This window comes from Carcharodon carcharias, chromosome 8 (genome assembly GCF_017639515.1).
Source record: "Carcharodon carcharias isolate sCarCar2 chromosome 8, sCarCar2.pri, whole genome shotgun sequence".
NCBI lineage: Eukaryota > Metazoa > Chordata > Chondrichthyes > Lamniformes > Lamnidae > Carcharodon > Carcharodon carcharias.
The window spans coordinates 153,673,425-153,693,022 of record NC_054474.1 but is presented as its reverse complement, the minus strand read 5'-3'; the positions used below and the strand labels follow the sequence as shown (position 1 = coordinate 153,693,022).

The 19,598-nt window shown below is 41.2% G+C and overlaps 1 protein-coding gene across 2 annotated transcripts in view; it reads left to right on the top strand.

The window, feature by feature from the left end:
* Window positions 1-19,598, top strand: part of gpsm1b (G protein signaling modulator 1b) — a 248,555-nt gene that overhangs the window by 87,787 nt on the left and 141,170 nt on the right. For both annotated transcript variants that reach the window (XM_041194228.1, XM_041194230.1), the window contains exons 5-6: window positions 3,511-3,653; window positions 16,461-16,584. In XM_041194228.1, coding sequence (XP_041050162.1) covers window positions 3,511-3,653; window positions 16,461-16,584 — 267 coding nt within the window. The remainder of the gene's footprint in view (window positions 1-3,510; window positions 3,654-16,460; window positions 16,585-19,598) is intronic.

The following is a 19,598-nucleotide window of genomic DNA, read 5'->3' as shown; positions in this document are numbered from 1 at the left end:
TAGAGTTAGATGAGGGAACAGATCTAAAACATGAAAGGAAAGATGGGAAGCGTGACACAAGAGCTGGGTTGAAATGATCAGTTTTGAAATGTTTTATCAAGAGAAGTGTAAGGAGGAGTTCAGAGAGTTGAGCTTAAGCTGTTGAATGTTCTGACACCAGTTTTAGGAGGTTTTGAAGTAGTGTCGTGGTCTATAATTGCTTGAGCTTTTCAGAAGTTAAAACATTTATCATCCACAAACCCTTTACCTCCAGCCAATTTGTTAAGTGCATCAGATGTTATGAGTTGTGCCTTTAGCAGTAATTTGCCGTTGATAGCTGATAAGTAACATTTGTTTAACTGCTATCATTATCTGCATTTATTAAAATGAAGTCAAATGAAACAAAGAAGCCTGAACTACCCAAGCACCTGAAGTGCACAATTGGATTCTTAAGTAGTTGAACTGACCTCCCTCTAGTATTCCCCTCCATCACCAAGACTGCTTGCTTCCAACTCTGTAATGTTATTCATTTCCATCTCTGCCTCTGCTCAGCTGCTGCTGAAACCCTTCTTCCTGCCTTTGGAATAGTCAAGTCAGGAGATAACAATGTCCTCCTGGCCTCCCTCCCACCTTGCAACCTCCATTCACCTGAGGTCATTCAATACTCTGCTGCCCGTATCCTAATGCGGAACAAGTCCAGTTCAACTGTGCTCACTGGCTCACCTTGGCTGCAGGTCTGACAATGCCTTGATTTGAAAATTCTTATCCTTGTTTTCAAATCCTTCTGTGGTCTTTGCCACTCCCTATCTCTGTAATCTCTTCCAGCCCAACATCCCTCTGAAGTCTCTGTGGCGCTCCAGTGCTGGCCTCTTCCTGGCCGCAACATTGGTGACCGTGCCTTCAACTGCTTAGGCCCTAAACTCTGCAATTTCTTCTCTGCCTTGCTACCTCCCTCCTTTGAAGTTGCTACTTAAAACCAACTGACTTTCCCTAATACCTCCTTATGTGGCTTGGTGTCAGTTTGTTTGACAACACTCCTGTGAAGTGCCTTGGGTTCTTCTATTGCGTTAAAGGCGTTATGTCAATACAAACTTTTGGTTAATCTTAACTTCTGACAGATTGCCTCCACCATGACTTTGTCTTTCAGACTTATGTGCTGCGTGTTTCTTGCAATTTCTGTGTTTATTTCGCATCATAAAGGATTGCTTTTTCTCTCATTTTCCACCCAACAGACTGTGCTAGGTGACAAATAAGTCTCTTCCTTGTCTTTGAGCTCAATCTCAGAGGAATACCATCTGCTGAAGTAACTTGATGAATAACGGTGACAAAGTTAACTTGTCCAACATAATTGTTTTTCACATTCATAGCAGTTAATTAATGATGCATTTGTAGATCAGAGTGTGATAAACCGGGAACTCTTGTGTTTGCTTTATATGGCTTGGCAACATCCATAATTAAATAAATTGAAGCTTGTCATAAAATCATTGGGGAGCCTTGTCTGTGTCAATTTCTGTGATTGAATGGTCAAGGGATTCCATTGCAGTGTGTTCTGCATTGTTGAGCATATTTGTACTTTGAATATTACTGCTCTACACATTCACTGCTTTTGTCCGCTCGTAGTTAATCCAGTCCAAACTGTTCGGTCTTTTTTCAAATAAACATTTTTGCTGCTCACTTTCAGCTAACTTTGTAGGGGGTGTAAGAATGGTTTGGGGGAATTGTTTGAGCTCAATAAAGCTCTATTGTAACAATCCACTTTTTTTATTCATTCATGTGATGTGGGCATTGCTGGCTTGGGCAGCATTTATTGCCCATTCCTAATTACTCTTCAGAAGGTAATGGTGAGCTGCCTTCTTGAACCACTGCAGTCCAAGTGATGTAGGTACACCCACAGTTACGTTAGGGAGGGAGTTCCAGGATTTTGACCCAGCGACAGTGAAGGAACAGCAATATATTTCCAAGTCAGAATGGTGAATGGCTTGGATGGGAACCTTCAGGTGATGGTGTTTCCATGCATCTGCTGCGCATGTCCTTCTAGATGGTAGTGGTTGTGGGTTTGGAAGGTGCTGTCTAAGGAAGCTTAGTGAGCTCTTGCAGTGCATCTTGTAGATAGTACACACTGCTGCAACTGTGTGTTGGTGGAGGAGGGAGTGAATGTTTGTGAATGGGGTACCAATCAAGCGGGCTGCTTTTGTCTGGATGGTGCCAAGCTTCTTGAGTGTTGTTGGAGCTGCACTCATCCAGGCAAGTGGAAAGTATTCCATCACACTCCTGATTTGTGCCTTGTAGATGATGGACAGGCTTTGGGGAGTCAGGAGGTGAGTTACTCACTGCAGGATTCCTGGCCTCTGACCTGTGGAAGGTGTCATGTTTTTATAATGATATAAAGGCATCAAGTCACTCAAGGGGATGTGTAAACACATTGTGGGTTAATTTATTTAGACCAGACAGCTGAGAACAGATATACATGGGTATAGAGCTTGAAGACATCAGAGCTGTGCTGTATTCTGCTCACAGGCAAAGGTGAAACTGAAACTGGATTGCATGACACATTTCCCTTCTAGTGATGTCATGCTACTAACCCTTAAAGACATACTACAACAGAAGGTTGGAGAAGCATTTAACACAAAGGCAAGACTGATAACCACGTTATAACCAACTAAGTGCTAGCCTCATCTTACTACACCTCCCAATGCTGCAAATTCGAAAGGCAAAAATAATGTGGATGCTGGAAATCTGAAATGTAAACACAAAATCCTGGAAACACTCAAAGATCAGAAAGAGAAACAAAGTTAATGTTTCAGGTTTCTAACCCTTCATAAGAAATTTCTGAACTCTGGACTTCAGGTTCAACATCAAATTCAAAAGTTTCTGATCGTAGCCAGTGCTCCCATATATTTGGACAGCAGCTGCTGGTACTGATTCTGCTGCTGCCATTTACAACTCCTCTGGAACCATCTTTTGATGCTTTACTTGTGTCATCATTACCCCCTTTTTGCCTGGCACTATCATCCCTTTTTGCCATTTAAAACACTCTTGACTTCCACCCTATCATAGACCTTTTTTTAATTTTTATTTTTGTTCTTTCCTCCCCTCCTCTATACCGCTTGAAACCTGTTACATCTCAAAGCTTTCCAGTTTTGATGAATGCTCACAGACCTTACATGTTAACTTGGTTTCTCTCTCCTCAGCTGCTGCCTGACCTGCTGAGAATTTCCAGCATTCTCTGTTTATATTGCTACTAATTGGATTCACCCCACTGTGCTGTAAAATGTGTGTTGAATTTCATGCAAGTATTCCCAGTGTTTGTTACTTAATTTTGGTTCTGTTATAAAAACAGAGAAAGCAGTATCACTGTGTCTAACAAAACATACTGTTAATTTTCCTGCAGTGCCACACTTAATGCCACAACTGCACACTGAAGAAATTGTTTTCCTTTTCGTAAATCTCAATTTTGCCTAAGTTATTAGTCGTGATCTTTGAAAGCAAATGTTCATCTCATAAAACACCTCATTCCTCTCTCTTGTCCAGGTTGGTGAAGCGCGAGCACAGTACAATATTGGGAACGTTTTCCATGCCAAAGGGAAACAGCTGTCCTGGCTCGTGACCCATGACTCTGGAGATTTGCCCGATGAAGTAAAGGAAACTTTAGAGAAGGCCACGGAATACTATGAGTGAGTAAAGCAGCATCTGCACCTCCCAACTTACAAATTAAACACTTGGGAGGAAGAAAAGGCAATCAAAACAGATGTTCAAGATGTGTTCTGGCTACCCATGAGAAATATACAATGCATACACAGTACTTCTCCTGTTCATACATTCCAGAATTTAAGAGGATATTGTTGGGTTTATTTTTCTATTAAAACTTTGACCTCAGAAAAGTAATGCGGTATATGCACTGACTCCAGATCTCATCAAAATACCTACATACCCCAAACATGACATCTTGAGCTCCTAAAAACAATAACGGGAACCCCTAAAACACTTTCTGAATCCAAAACTTTTATGTAAGTTAGAAACAATAAATGGTCTCAAAGTGATATCATGAAGTAACCCACTAGCCATTACTCCCCTGGTCTGTTTCTTATCCATTCCCAAGGTTTACATTGAGTGCTTTGAGTTTTAACTATAAGCCTTTCATGTGGAACTTAGTGAAAAGCCTTTTGTAAGTCAAGGTGTACCACTTTGCGGGGCTTTCCACTAGGTTGTCATTTCCTCAGGATTTGAGGATGTTTTGCTTAAATACCTTTTAAAGACTTTTGTTGGGAATCAGAACTTTTATGAAGTAATATTTGTGTATTTTATTATACTGAAATGCCCACAACTGCTTTAGGCATTAAGTCTTTTTAAGTGAAATGACATATTATGTATGATAAATGGCCAGTTGATTTATTTTTGGTGGTTTTTCATGAGAGAAGAGCATTTGGCGAAACAACAGAACACTGCAAATCTTTAATGTCCAACAGAATATGAAGACTACTGTCTGCCCCCTTGGACAGTTTATTAGATCGTAGAATCAAACAGCACAGGAGACCATTCTGCCCAACGTGCATGTGCCAGCTCTTTAAAGGAGCTACCCTGTTAGCCCCACTATTTTGACCTGCTGTTTGTTTTGTTTTTCAAGTCTATATCCAATTCTGTGATCTGAGATTCATGCTGTAACTAACTTGAAAGGACTTGATGCTGACATTGTGTGTTCTGTGTAAAATAATGTCCTGCTGCTTTGCTGACACTTATTTTGAAGGCCAGCAAAATTCACAAAAATAATTCAAGGTGTTGGGGTACAATAACATAACAGTTATATTACTGGACAGGTAATCCAGAGGCATGAGTTCAAATCTCACTGTGGCAGCTGGAGGAATTTAATTTCAGATAATTAAATAAATTTGACATAAAAAAAAAAGTAGCCAGCATCCGTAATGGTGACCATAAAACCACCGGATTGGTGTAAAAACCCAACTGCTTCACCAATGTCCTTGAGGGAAGGAAATCTGTCATTCTTACTCTGTCTATCACATTTGTGGTACCAGACCCACAGCAATAGGGTTGATTCTTAATCGTCCTCAGTGCAAGCTGCTCTGCTGTACAAAACCACTGGACCTGAAACAGTTCAAAAAGGTGGCTCAACACCTTCTCAAGATTGTGCCACCAACAGATAGTACAATTGGGGATGAGCAAAAAATGCTGGCCTTGTCAGCGACACCCAGATCCTGGGAATGAAAAAAAAAATGCAAGTTTCTATTTCTATAGCTTGTTTTCAGAAGGCAGTCAAATCTCTTGGGCAATGTAACAAAGCAGTTTAAGACTGAGGAACATGCACTGAAGATGATAACATCCTTGCTTTCTAAAATAAACCTAGGACATGGGGTTCACAGAGTCTGTTGAAATCATCCTTGAAATGTACAGTGTGTACAGAATGCCTTTCCTTTGAGGTCACTGATTCAATTTAAGCTTACATTTGTAACTCTGTTATCAGGTGATACACACACATGCAGTGCGTCTTGCTGTACTTCATAAAGTTAACCTCACAGAATCTCACAGCGCAGAAGAGGCCCATCGAGTCTGCACCGACACATGAGAAGCACCTGACCTACCTACCTAATCCCATTTACCAACACTTGGCCCATAGCCTTGAATGTTATGACGTGCCAAGTGCTCACCCAGGTACTTTTTAAAGGATGTGAGGCAACCCGCCTCCAACATCCTACCAGACAGCGCTTTCCAGACCGTCACCACCCTCTGGGTAAAAACATTTTTCCTTACATCCCCCCTAAACCTCCTGCCCCTCACCTTGAACTTATGTCCCCTCGTGACTGACCCTTCAACTAAGGGGAACAGCTGCTCCCTATCCACCCCCCTCATAATCTTGTGCACCTTGATCAGGTTGCCCCTTAGTCTTCTCTGTTCCGACGAAAACAACCCAAGTCTATCCAACCTTTCTTCATAACTTAAATGTTTCATCCTGGTGAATCTCCTCTGCACCCCCTCCAGTGCAATCACATCCTTCCTATAATGTAGCGACCAGAACTGCACATAGTACTCCAGCTATGGTCTCACCAAGGTTCTATACAACTCCAACATGATCTCCCTACCTTTGTAATCTATGCCTCGATTGAAAAAGACAAGTGTCCCATATGCCTTTTTCACCACCCCACTAACATGCCCCTCCGCCTTCAGAAATCTATGGACACACACACGCCAAGATCCCTTTGTTCCTCAAAACTCCCTAGTGCCATGCCATTCATTGAATACTTCCTTGTCAAATTACTCCTTCCAAAGTTTATCACCTCACATTTTTCAGGGTTAAATTCAATCTGCCACTTATCTGCCCATTTGACCATCCCATCTATATTGTTCTGTAGCCCAAGACACTCAACCTCATTGTTAACCACCAGGCCAGTCTTTGTGTTATCCGCAAATTTTCTAATCCTACCCCCCACGTAATTATCTATGTCGTTTATATAAATAATGGATAATAGGGGATCCAGCATAGATCCCTGTGGTACACCACTGGACACTGGCTTCCAGTCACTAAAGCATCCTTCTGTCATCACCCTCTGTCTCCTACAGCTAAGCCAACTTTGAACCCACCTTATCAAATTATCCTGTATCCCATGTGCATTGCCTTCTTTACAGGTCTCTCATGTGGGACCTTGTCAAAGGCTTTGCTGAAATCCATATAAACTACATCAACTGCACTACCCTCATCTACACACCTGGTCACCTCCTCAAAAAATTCAATCAAATTTGTTAGGCATGACCTCCCTCTGACAAAACCATGCTGACTATCCCTGATCAAATCTTGCCTCTCCAAGTGGCGATAGATAGTCTCCTTCAGAATTTTCTCCAATAGTTTCCCTACCACTGACGTGAGACTCACTAGTCTGTAGTTCCTTGGCTTATCTCTACAACCCTTCTTAAATAGCGGAACCTCATTCAATCCTTTGCTACCTAACTCGCACCAAGCCCCATTTGCCCATCACACCTGTGTCCTTTGATCTATTGGCTCCTGGTCTAGCAACACAGTGATTTTAAAATTCTTATTCCTATTTTTAAGTGCTGCCATCACCTTGCACCCCTCCATACCTCTGTAATCTCCTCAGAGTTCTTTGGTATTCTCCAATTCTTGCTTCTTCCACATTCCCCCATTTTAATTGTTCCACCATTGGCAGTCGTGTCTTCAGCTGCCGGGGACTTAAGCTCTGGCGTATCTTCCCTAAACCTCTCCACTGTCTACTTGTCTCTCTTACTTTAATAAACCCCTTAAAACATCGTTCTTTGCACCTGTCCTAGTATCTCCTTATGTGGCTCCATGTCAAATTTTGTTTGATAACCCTCCTGTGATGGGATGTCCTTTTGATATTAAATACACTTTAAAAGTGCAAGTTGGCTTTGTTGTGTATTATATTTCAAAGTGGCAGTACACAACAAGATTTGCAATGACTTGCTGCACTTTATAAGAGCACTCAAGATGAAACGGACAGATGTTTGTGGAACTACACATCAAAAATATTTCTTGACGGTTACCTGCATTGGGGCATCCCATGGATGTGAAAGGACCCAGATAAATGAAAGTTTGTTGGTTCATTTCCTCCTTCCTTTTCCCCTTCATGCATCCCTTTTCCTCCTCTTGCATATTGTTGAATGAAAATCCTCATCCTGGAGCCTCCTTTAGACTGGAGGAGAGAAGAATCAAAGGAAAGGATTATTCCAGCAGTGCTAACCGATATGGGCATGCATTGTGTGAGGCATATTTCCCAGCCTGCCAAGGTTATTAGAAAACCAGGAGATTAAAGGAAGCCATTCAACCATCTCTTGTAGTGGAGAAGAAAATAGTTGCTTGAGCACTATTCCAAGCATCTCCTCAACCTATTTAAGAACATATACCCTAACCTGTTTACTTTTGTCTTTTTAACATAACTTTTATAACCAAAAAAATAGCATTCACTTTACCAACTGATATGTCTATTGTATAAATCTGTTATATGTGAGAAATTGCTCTTTATATCTTGACCTGCATTACATGTTGCATAGAATGGCCTTTTCCCACATCGTACATTCTATGTTGATGCTCCACATGACCCTCCTCACATCCATCCTCATCTCACCCTATCAGCATAACTTTCTACACTTTCTCCACCTGTGTTTAGTCAGCTTTTCCTTAAATAGACCTGCAATTCCTCGAGTGGAACCAAATTTCAGTTTCTGCTTGAAACATGTCCATCTATTTTTAATACCCAAATCAGGTCTTTGTTCATTTTTTATTTCCCTCGTGAGAACAGTTTCACTTTCTACATACACCAATCCAAGTATAGAATCACTCAGTTTACTTTGCTAATTATTACCTTCCATGCAAGGTGTTTCAAAGCTACTACAAATAGCACACCTAGATTCTTGCTGTTTCACCTTCTGCAAGGTCAGCATCTTAATTTTATAGCTGTTTTCACACTTATAGCTGTTTATATTCTCCACATTGATTTACATTTGATAGTGATTTTGCAGCTGCTGAGTTCTGATTCCATCTGAGAAGATGAAGAGGTGAAATTTACTGAACAATTTGATATCTTTTGAAAATGCTATTTTTCACAGTTGTTGATGAGGGAGACCTTGAGACTGATTTCTCTGGAAACCCATCTCTTGCACTGTCGCCATGTTTAATTCACTTCATTCGTGTCTTCAATTGTTGCGGCTGTTCTTTTTAAAAAGTGAGATTTCTCCCTTGATCCGCAAGACTTTTAAAATTCTTTATCAATTTTGAGATTCAGTGTGAACTGCACTCCCTTTGTCCAATAATATTATGGTATCCTCAGAAAATGACAGTAACTTTTGTACTCTCTTCCCTAACTTGTTGCTGTGGTTACCTTTAAGTCCATTGAAGGTGTCCCATAACATGGATAAGTGTGAAGTTATCCACTTTGGTAGGAAAAACAGAATGACAGAGTATTACTTAAATGGTGATAGATTGGGAAATGTTGATGTGCAAAGGGGCCTGGGTGTCCTTGTACACCAATCACTAAAATAAAACATGCAGGTGCAGCAAGCAGTTGAGAAGGCAAATGGTATGTTGGCCTTCATTGTGAGAGGACTTGAGTACAGGAGCGAGGATGCCTTACTACAGGTATACAGGGTCTTGGTGAGACCACACATAGAGTACTGTATGCGGTTTTGGTCTCCTTACCTGAGAAAGGATGTACTTGCCATAGGGGGAGTGCAGTGAAGGTTCACCAGACTGATTCCTGCGATGGCAGGGTTGTCATATGAGGAGAGATTGGACTGACTAGGCCTGTGTTCACTGGAGTTTAGAAGAATGAGAGGGGATCTCATTGAAACGTATAAAATTCTGACAGGGCTGAACAGACTGGGTGCAGGAATGATGTTTCCACTAGCTGGGGTGGGGTGTCTAGAACAAGCGGTCAAATCTCAGGATATGAGTTAGGCCATTTAAGAACATAAATAGGAGAAATCAATAAGATCATGGCTGATCTGCCCCAGGTCCCAACTCCTCTTTTGTGCCAGCTCCTCATAGCCCTCAACTCCCCAAAATTTCAAAAATCTATCTACCTCCTCTTTAAATACTTTGTGATCTGCCCTTTACAATTCTGTGGAGTAGAGAATTCCAGACATTCACTACCCTCTGAGAAGAAATTTCTTTGCATCTCAGTTTTAAATGAGTGTCCCCTTATTCTGTAACCATGTCCCCTAGTTCGAGATTCCCCCACTTGTGGAAACATCTTCTCAACATTTACCCTGTCAAGCCCCCTCAGAATCTTGGACGTTTCAATAAGATCACCCCTCATCCTTCTAAACTCTAATGAATAAAGGCCTAACCTGTTCAGCCGTTCTTGATAAGTCAACCCCTTTGTCCCAGGAATCAGCCTAGTGGATCTCTTTTGAACAGCCTCCAATGCCAGTATATCCTTTCTTAAATATGGGGACCAAAACTGTACACAGTACTCCAGGTGCGGCCTCACTAACGCCCTGCACAGTTGTAACAAGACTTCCCTATTTTTAAACCCCAACCCCCTAGCAATAAAGGCCAAAATTCCATTTGCTTCTTAATTAGATGCCTCACCTGCATGCCAACTTTTTGTGTTTCATGCATAAGAACACCCAGATCCCTCTGTGCGGCACATTTTTGAAGAGTGTCTCCTTTTAAATAATAGTCTGCCTTTTGATTGTTCCAACCAAAGGGCATGACCCCTCACTTTCCTACATTAAACTCCATCTGCCAGGTTTTTGCCCATTCGCTCAACCTATTTATATTACCTTGCAGATTCCGTATGTCCTCATCACAACATGCCCTCCCACCTATTTTTGTATCGTCAGCAAATTTGGATACATTACACTCTGCCCCCTCCTCCAAGTAATTAATATAGATAGTAAATAATTGAGGCCCGAGGACTGATCCTTGTGGCACTCCACTAGTTACGTCTTTCCAACCTGAAAAAGACCCATTAACCCCTATCCTGTCTTCTGTGTGTTAACCAATCCTCAATCCATGCTAATATGTTACCCCTAATACCGTGAGCTCCTATCTTGTGCAATAACCTTTTATATTATATCGTCAAATAACGCTAGCAAATTTGTCAAGCATGATTTCTCTTTCACAAAGCCTTGTTACTGTTTGATTGCATTTAGCTTTTCTGAATGTCCTGCTATTTCTTCCTTAATAATGGGCTCTAGCATTTTCCAAACGACAGATATTAGGCTGACTGGCCTATAGTTTCCTGCTTTTGTCTTCCTCCCTTCTTGCACAGGGGCATCACATTAGCGGTTTTCCAATACACTGGGACTCTCCCGTAACCCAGTGAGTTCTGGAATATTTCGACCAATGCTTCCGCTATCTCTGCAGCCACTTCCTTTAAAACCCTTGGCTACAAGCCATCAGGTCTGGTGACTTGTCTGCCTTTCGTTCCATTAGTTTCCCAAATACTTTGTCCCTTGTGATAGCGACTGTTACAAGATCTTTCCTCCCTTGAGCTTCTTGCTTATCTGATATCTTTGGGATGTTTATAATGTCCTCTACCATGAAGACTGATGCAGAATATAGGTTTAAATTATCTGCCATTTCCCTGTTCCTTGTTATCAATTCTCCAGTCGCATCCTCCAAGGGTCCCAACTAACTTTAGCCATTCTCTTTCTTTTTACATAACTGTAGAAGGTCTTGCTGTTTGTTTTTATATTTCTTGCCAATTTACTTTCATGATCAATTTTCTCCCTCTTTATTAGTATTTTAGTCATCCGCTGCTGGTTCCTAAAAAAAAAAAATTCCCAATCCTCTGGCCTACCGCTATTTTGCACTGCTTAGTTTTTGATCGGATACTCCCTTTGACCACCTTTGCTAACCACGGGTGGTTCATCTTTTTCGTCGAGTCCTCCTTTTTGACCGGGATAAATTTTTGCTGAGCGCTGTGGAGTATCTGCTTAAATGTCTGCCACTGCTTATCCACTGACTTTCCCCTTAGGCTATTTTCCCAGCCCGCTTTAGACAGCTCTTCCTTCATACTTCTGTGATTGCCCTTATTTATTATTGAGGACGCTGGTTTGAGACCCAAGCTGCTCGCTCTCAAACTGAATATGATATTCTACCATGTTGTGATTGCTACTCCCTAGAGGATCCTTAACTACAAGATCTCTCATTAATCCTACCTCATTACACATTACTAGATCTAAAATATCCTGTTCCCAGATAGGTTCTACGATGTATTGCTCTAAGAAACAATCTCTGATACACTCTACAAATTCGTCTTCCATGTCACCCCTGCCAATCTGATTTGTCCAATCAATATGCAGATTAAAATTGCCCATGACAATTCTAGTGTCCTCCTTACATGCCTCCATTATTTCTCGATTTATACTTTGTCCCACAGTGAGGCAACTCTACGGGGGGCCTATAAACGACTCCTGCCCGTGACTTCTCCCCCCTCGCTATTCCTTATTTCCATCCAAACTGATTCCACACCATAATCTATTGCACCTATATCACTATTCACCACCACACTGACACCTTCCTTTATGAACAAAGCTACCCCACCTCCTTTTCCTTTTTGCCTATTTTTCCGGAACGTTGAATACCCTTGAATATTGACTTCCCAGTCTTGGTCACCCTGCCACCACATCTCTGTAATAGCTATCAAGTCATATTCGTTTATTTCTATTTGTGCTGTCAACTCATCTATCTTGTTGCTGCTTGCATTCAGATAAAGAACCTTAAGCTTTGACTATTTACCATTATTACTGATTCAGGTGCTAATTTCCACTGCACTCGCCTGCTTATATTTATTGTCCCTGCCTGTCACACTTTGATTATCATTCGCCTCTTCAGTACCCTGCACCTCTGCTCTCTTTTATTTTTGATTTTTTAAACTTCCCTTCAAATGAGCCCCCATCCCCCAATATTTAGTTTAAAATCCTATTTACAATCCTCGTAATACGATTTGCCAGGACACTGGTCCCAGCATGATTCAAATGGAACCAATAGAACAGCTGTCTCCTTCCCCAGTACTGGTGCCAGTGCCTCATGATTTGGAACCTATTTGTCCCACACCAATCTCTGAGCATTTACCGCTCTAATTTTATTTACCCTGTGCCATTTGCACATGGCTCAGGTATTAATCCAGAGATTATTACCTTATATGGTTCTGCTTTTTAATTTAGCCCTGAGCTGCTCGTAGTCCCTTAGCAGAAACTTTTTCCAAGTCCTACCTATGTCATTGGTACCTACATGGGCCACGACAACTGGATCCTTCCCCTCCCACTCCAAGTTCCTTTCCAGCCCAGAAGAAATGTCCTTAACCTTGCCACCAGGTAGGCAACACAGCCTTCAGGACACTGTCTTTGCTTCAGAGAACAGTATCTGTTCCCCTAACTATGCTAGCCCCTGTTACTACAATATTTCTCTTTTCCCCCCCCCGACTTGAATGGTGGTGTACCACGGTGCTGTGGTGAGTTCATTTATCCTCCATGCAGTCTGTGCCCTCGTCCACACCAGGAGCAAGAGCCTGGTACCTATTGGACAAGGGCACTGGCTGAGGCTCCTCCAAAGCTAAATTCTGGATCCCCATACCTGCTGAACTCACAATCCCACCCTCCTGTCCCTGACCACAGCCTAAATTTGATGTAATTAATCTAAGGGGTGTGACTGTCTCCGCAGCTCAGACTCCAGCTCATCAACTCTGAGTCGAAGTTCCTAGAGCAGCCAACACTTGCTGCAGGTGTGGTCACCGTGAATCACACCAGCGTCCACCAGTCCCCACATACTACAGCTACAGCACGTCGCCTGCCCAACCATCTCTATTCTATTTAATTTATTTTTAAGTGAATTTCTTAACTACTCTTCAGCTGTAATAACATCTCCTGATTTAAACCACTTGGCTAATCAAAGAGACACCCACCAATCACCTACCTGTTTTTCTTTGATGTCACTTTGGCTCTGACAGGTAGCAAAATTTAGGACTGAGATGAGGAGAAACTTCCTCACTCAGAGGGTGGTGAACCTGTGGAATTCTCTACCACAGAGGGCTGTGGGCTAAGTCACTGAATATATTTAAGAAGGAAATTGATTTCTAGACTCTAAAGGTGTCCTGGGATATGGAGAGAGAGCAGGAGTGTGGCGTTGAGATAGAGGATCAGCCATGATCATATTGAATGGTGGAGCAGGCTCGAAGGGCCAAATGACCTACTCCTGCTTCTACTTTTCTATGTTTCTGTCACATTCTTAAAAATAAGACTTCAGTATTTCTCCAATTGTTTACTAGCTTGTAATCAAAGTTTATGTCTCCTGGACATAATCTTTAACACAGCTGACAAACCAGAGAAGATTTTCATGCTGTTTAACATCCTCTAGAATGTACTATCATTTGGAACTTGCATTTGCACTCTGTGTTTTCTGCTAAAGAGCAAGTAAGTATTTGAGTGTTGAAAATGTAACCCAAAATTTGCTTGTGTATCATTTATTCCCAGATGTGCCCATCACATTGTACAGTTAATTTATGCATTGTGTATGAGGAAAACAACAAACCTTGGCACTCGGAGGTCGTCAATCTGGTTTGAAGCTTATCTGCTTCCCAGTGTTTAAGCCAGCATGCATTTTATTAATGTAAATGCTGAGTCTCCATAAAATTAGGCTATGTTTTAGCAAGAATGCCATTTTTAACCAAAAATTTGGTGGAGGCTGATTTTTAAGATGTAAATCCTCCTTCTCCCTTGCAACCTCAGTTTCTTTATCGAGACTAATATAGATCTAACGGAAGAAATACTTAACCCTTTACAGCACCTGTAGCAATTTGTTATTCTAACTTTCCCCAGTCTTACATGTAATTCTAAATTTTCCCAGAGACGTTTTTTCAATATTCTTTGTGGTTGAACCACTCTAATCTTAATTCACAAGAGACTTTCTGTTGTGTTTGACTTGGGAGCATGCCAAAAAATGGGAATACAATGAGTGCTGCAGAAAAATGTAACTACAGCATCTGCATTTCACGAAAAGGTTACTTAAACAGTGGCGCTTACAGTGTGATTGTGGGATTGGATGCAACTATTCTTCTGCGCTTGTTTCAATCCCTATTTAATTGACTGGAACTGTGATATTCTGAATTTAATCTTGTCTTTTACTCTCTCCAATCTTGATGATCTGGTACTCCCTACCTCCTTTAATCTATCATTTCTCCTACTTTCTAATGCTTTTAAAACTCAAGACTTGATGTCACTTAATCATTACTTCTTGAGTTTCCTTGTCTTCCTTCTAATTCTTCCAACCTTTAGGCTTTGGGCCTTAGCCCTTCTTCTCAATGAAAAGCAGGACCTCAACACCACCATAGTAATAAGTTAGCAAGAAAAGCCACCCAGGTTTAGGCATAGCCATGTACATGACCACAGCTGCATGAACTTAGCTATAAAATGTTAGTCAAATTTCGCACATTCAGAACAGATGCGTTTTGCAGGTTGTGCAGGAGTTGATGAGGCTTGACAATTAGGAAACTAATTGTAAAAATGCTGAGGCCTGAGACGAGACTTGGGCTACTCGAGTTTGCTTCCTCAGAATTCACTTTGTTATTGAAGACTGGAAGTCTTTTTCAAAGTGAATCGCAGTAATATATTTTTAGGTGGTTACAAAGGGAGCAGAGCAGTGTTGCTGTCTACTGGATTTTGTGACTCTCATGTGTTCTTGCTCTCTTTTCCTTCTATCTTTTCCTTTCTCTTTCTCATATCTTTTTTTGTTCCCTCGTTCCTTTTCTCCTTTCTTTCTTTCCCTTTGATCTCTCCTTTTCTTTCTTTCTCCTCTGCTTCACCCCACGCAATCAAAGGGTTTATTGCCGACGAGCTTGGATATCAGTCTGGACCATCTAACAAAACACATCAGTGATCTTGCTTTACATCATCTTCTGCAAGCTTCTATGGTGCACGTATGATGAAGAGAGACAAACTGACACAAAATACTTGGAAAGGAAGGTTTGAATCCCCACTTTTTGTTTTATGTATTTGTTCATGGCATTTGGATGCCCCTGGTTAGGCCAGTATTTTTTGCCCATCCCTAATTGCCCTTGAGATGAACGCTGCTGTCCATGAGGTACACCTACAGTGCTATTAGGAAGGGGGTTCTGGGATTTTGACCCAGCAATAGTGAAGGAATGACGATATAGTTCCAAGTCAGGATGGTGTGTGGTTTGAAGGGGAACTTGCAGGTGGTGCTGTTGCCATGCACCTGCTGCCCTTGTCCTTCTAGGGGTAGAGGTCATGGATTTGGAATGTGCTGTCAAAGCAACCTTTGTGCCTGCAGCGCATCTTGTAGATGGTACACACTGCTGCCTCTGTGTCAGCATGGAGGGGGTGAATGTTTAAGGTGGTGGATAGGGTGTCAATCAAGTGGGCTGCGTTGTCCTGGATGTTGTTGAGCTTCTTGAGTGTTGTTGGAGCTGCACTCTTCCTGGCAAGTGGAGAGTATTCCATCACACTCCTGACTTGTTCTTTGTAGATAGTTGATGGGCTTTGGGGAGTCAGGAGGTGAGTTACTCGCCACCAAATTCCCAGCCTCAGCCAGCTCTTGTGGCCACAGTATCACAGTATTTATAGAGCTGGTCCAGTTCTGTTTGGCAAACATTGAAAGGTTTTTAACATTCTAAATGTTTAAAAGACCTGCATCACTTAATTCTAAACTTAGTTTGAACTATTAGTTTGGATCATACACACTTGGCATATATGGATCCTGTGCAGTCCTATTTATAAACTTGAAAGCTGCCCATTATAAATATAAGTATGCATGGAAGCAATTACAAGGCGGTAATCTGTCTGGGTTTAGATGATAGTTGTAAACCACTTGAACTGTACATTGGAGTTCATGAGCCCCAAAACCTGACTACATAATGCATAATTTTTCAATTTCAATGAATATCATGTGTACTCATCCTAAATGGCAAGGCCATTGAATTTTGGCCTGGGTTTTCTGTATTTGTGATCCTTTTTTTTTCTGTTTCTCATTTCAGGATGAATCTTAAAATTGTTAAAGAATTAGGCGATCGGGCAGCTCAAGGCCGAGCATATGGTAACCTAGGTAACACGCATTACCTTTTAGGAAACTATAATGACGCCATTGCATTTCACAAAGAGGTAAAAATCAGTCTTTGTATGTGACATTACCATGACTTGAAGTGAAGTCTTGTTCTGAAAATGAAAATTGTTTCTTATTGCACACTGCTGTCAGGCAGTTTCAAAAGATGGTTTCAGGAAAAAGTAAGACATGAACTCCACCATCCAAAAAACATGATCCTCAAGAACCATGCATTTCTATGGTGAGATGCATTGGAGGATGTGATCCAGAAGATGGCATTGAATATGACTGAAGACAGAAAGGAGCCTGAATTCTCATCCTTATCAGAGTGTCAATGACATCTCTGTGTCAGACAATGAGTTGGGAGTGGGGGATTAAGGTCTTGCAGCCAAACATACAGCAGTCTAGTTTATAATGAACAATCTCTATTTACTCAGCAATCAAAGTTTATTTAAACAGTGCTCTACAGCGAACAGTTTACAGAGTCTATTTAAGAGTTTCTATGAGCTACAACAAACAGAACTAAAGACTGGAGCTACAGCAACATTTCCCAATTAATTCTGCAGCAAAATGCAGTGAGTTGAGGGTTGTTGCGTAATACAAATTCTGTGTGTAAAATCATTCACAGGCACTTATAGCAGTGTGTGATTGACATGGAAATTACCTGATCATCGCCATCTGGCCAGGAAGAGTGTTGTCACTTTCTGCAACTAGTCTTTAAGTCAGTAATAATATTGGGATTAAGGAGCTCCCATTGTTAATAAATGGGTGGTACAGGCCAGATGGCTGCATTGCCTGTGTGACATATGAAGACTATGAGCTTTCATTGGTGTAACATATGGTTAGTGTTGAGTACTGACTGATACAGGGCAAATTGACATTATTAGATGGAGAAATCTGATTGCAGAGTTTTAATATTTATAATGCTGCAGATAAAAGATATGAGATGTCTGCATGCTATTGATTCTCAGTGGAAAATTCATTAAATGAGCCACAAATGTTCAGAAAGTAAGCCAGCACATAAATATTAATAATAGATTTTTAATATAATTGCTGGATAACTAATTAATTTTTCATCCCTCTTGTGGTTAGAGTAGAAGCAGAAGAGTAAGCTCAAGGGCATAAAGTCAGAGCTAAAATACATGTCTTGTCCAATCATCTAACTCCAGATGGTTGGTTGTCCTGTGGAGGGAATGGATCTTGGTTCCAAGTGCAAGGGGAGATGGTGGCTTTGTGGCAATGTTGCTAGGCTAGTAATACAGGGGCCCAAGCTAATGCTTTCAGGATATGGGTTCAAATCCCACCAAGGCACCTGGTGGAATTTAAATTGAGTTAATAAATCTGGAATATAAAGTTATGATAATTATCATTGTTGTAAAAAAACTATCTTGTTCACTGTCTGGAAGAAAACTTGTCATCCATACCCAGCCTGGCCTGCATGTGATTAAAGGACCACAGCGATGTAGTTGATCCTTAACTGCCCTCTGCAATGACCTAGCCAGCCACTCAGTTCCAGGGCAATTAGGGATGGGTGGCTCCCACATTCCATAAAAGAATAAGGAAAAAAGACAAACTCTGAATCCCAGCTGGTTTTCAGTGGAGAAGTAATCAATAGAAAAAATGGACCAATCCCTGATTCTGAGCTGCTGTGAAATAAGGGTGGCATTGGTAGTTATGGAGAGACAGGAGAAGCTGTATTGTTTCTTAGAGCAAGAAAGTTAAGGAGAAACCTAACTGAGGTATTCAGAGTTACGTAGGGTTTTGATGGAACAGGTAAGGACAAAGTGTTTCATCTGTCATGTGGGTGGATAAATGGAAGTCATAGATTTAAAATAGTTGACAGGAGAATGAGATGGCAACTGAGAAGCATTTTTTTTTTGCACAGAACCTTAGTAATATCTGGAACACTGCCTGGAAGAGTAGGTGAAACAGATTGCATAGGAACTTTCAAAAGGCAGTTGGACATAAACCTGCAGATTAGACTTCTTCAAGTGTGTGGGAGGAAAACTGGGCTGTGGGACTGAAATGGACAGCTTCAAAGAACTGGCACAAGAAAGATGAGCTCAATGGTCTCCATCTGTGCCATAAGATTCTATGATTGGTAGAAGACGGGGTTGGGGGGTTCACGAAAAAGTCATCCATCCACCTATCTTTTACAGTAACAATTGTGGTACAGCAGCAGGGACCTTAAGGAGGGTGAAGGAAAATATTTGTTTTCTCCCCCCTGCTTAAAATGGGAAGAATCAGTGGGGATGGGTTTTGTGTTTGCACTAATGTTGTCAGCTCGTATTGTAATAAGCTATGTGCAGGTGACATTTGTGTTTGAGTGTGTCATGATTATCATTTTGTATGGGGTTTTCCTGAAATGAAATTCTTTGCTTCTCCTCCGTTTTTGTCTCAACATTTGTCCCATCTTTTCATACAGAATGGCAGTATTCTTCTTAGATGTTGTACTCTTGTTCGTTCCATGAATAACTTTGAAGCCTTCAATAGACATTATATACTGCAGCCTTCAGCCTCTGCTAGTATACCCCATCTTTTGAGGCAAAATCTCTAAAGTACATACCCAACTGGTGAGGCATAATGTGCTGAAATTCCCTGGGCATCTTTGGGCATTCTTAAAATCATACGGTAATATAGCATAGGATGTGGCCATTTGGCCCATTTTGACTGTGCCAGCTCTTTGAAAGAGCAATTGTATTAATCCCACTCCCTCTGCTCTTTCCCCGCAACCTTGCAATTTTACCCCTTCAAATTCTTATCCAGTTCCCTTTTGAATCTACTTCCACCTCCATTTCAGGCATAAAAAAGATTTTGCAAAATTGCAAATGCTGAAAATCTGAAATAAGAACAAAAAATGCAAGAGAAACTCAACAGATCAGGCCACATCTGTGGAGAGAAACAGAATTAATGTTTCAGGTCGATGACCTTTCATCAGGACTGAAGAAAGATAGATATGTGAAATTTGTTGTATTAAAAACAGATTTTCTTCACCTCCCCTCCAGAGCTTTGGCCTCTACCTTAAATCTGTGCTCTTATTGCCAACCCTCATACTACACTATTTCAGGGAAGC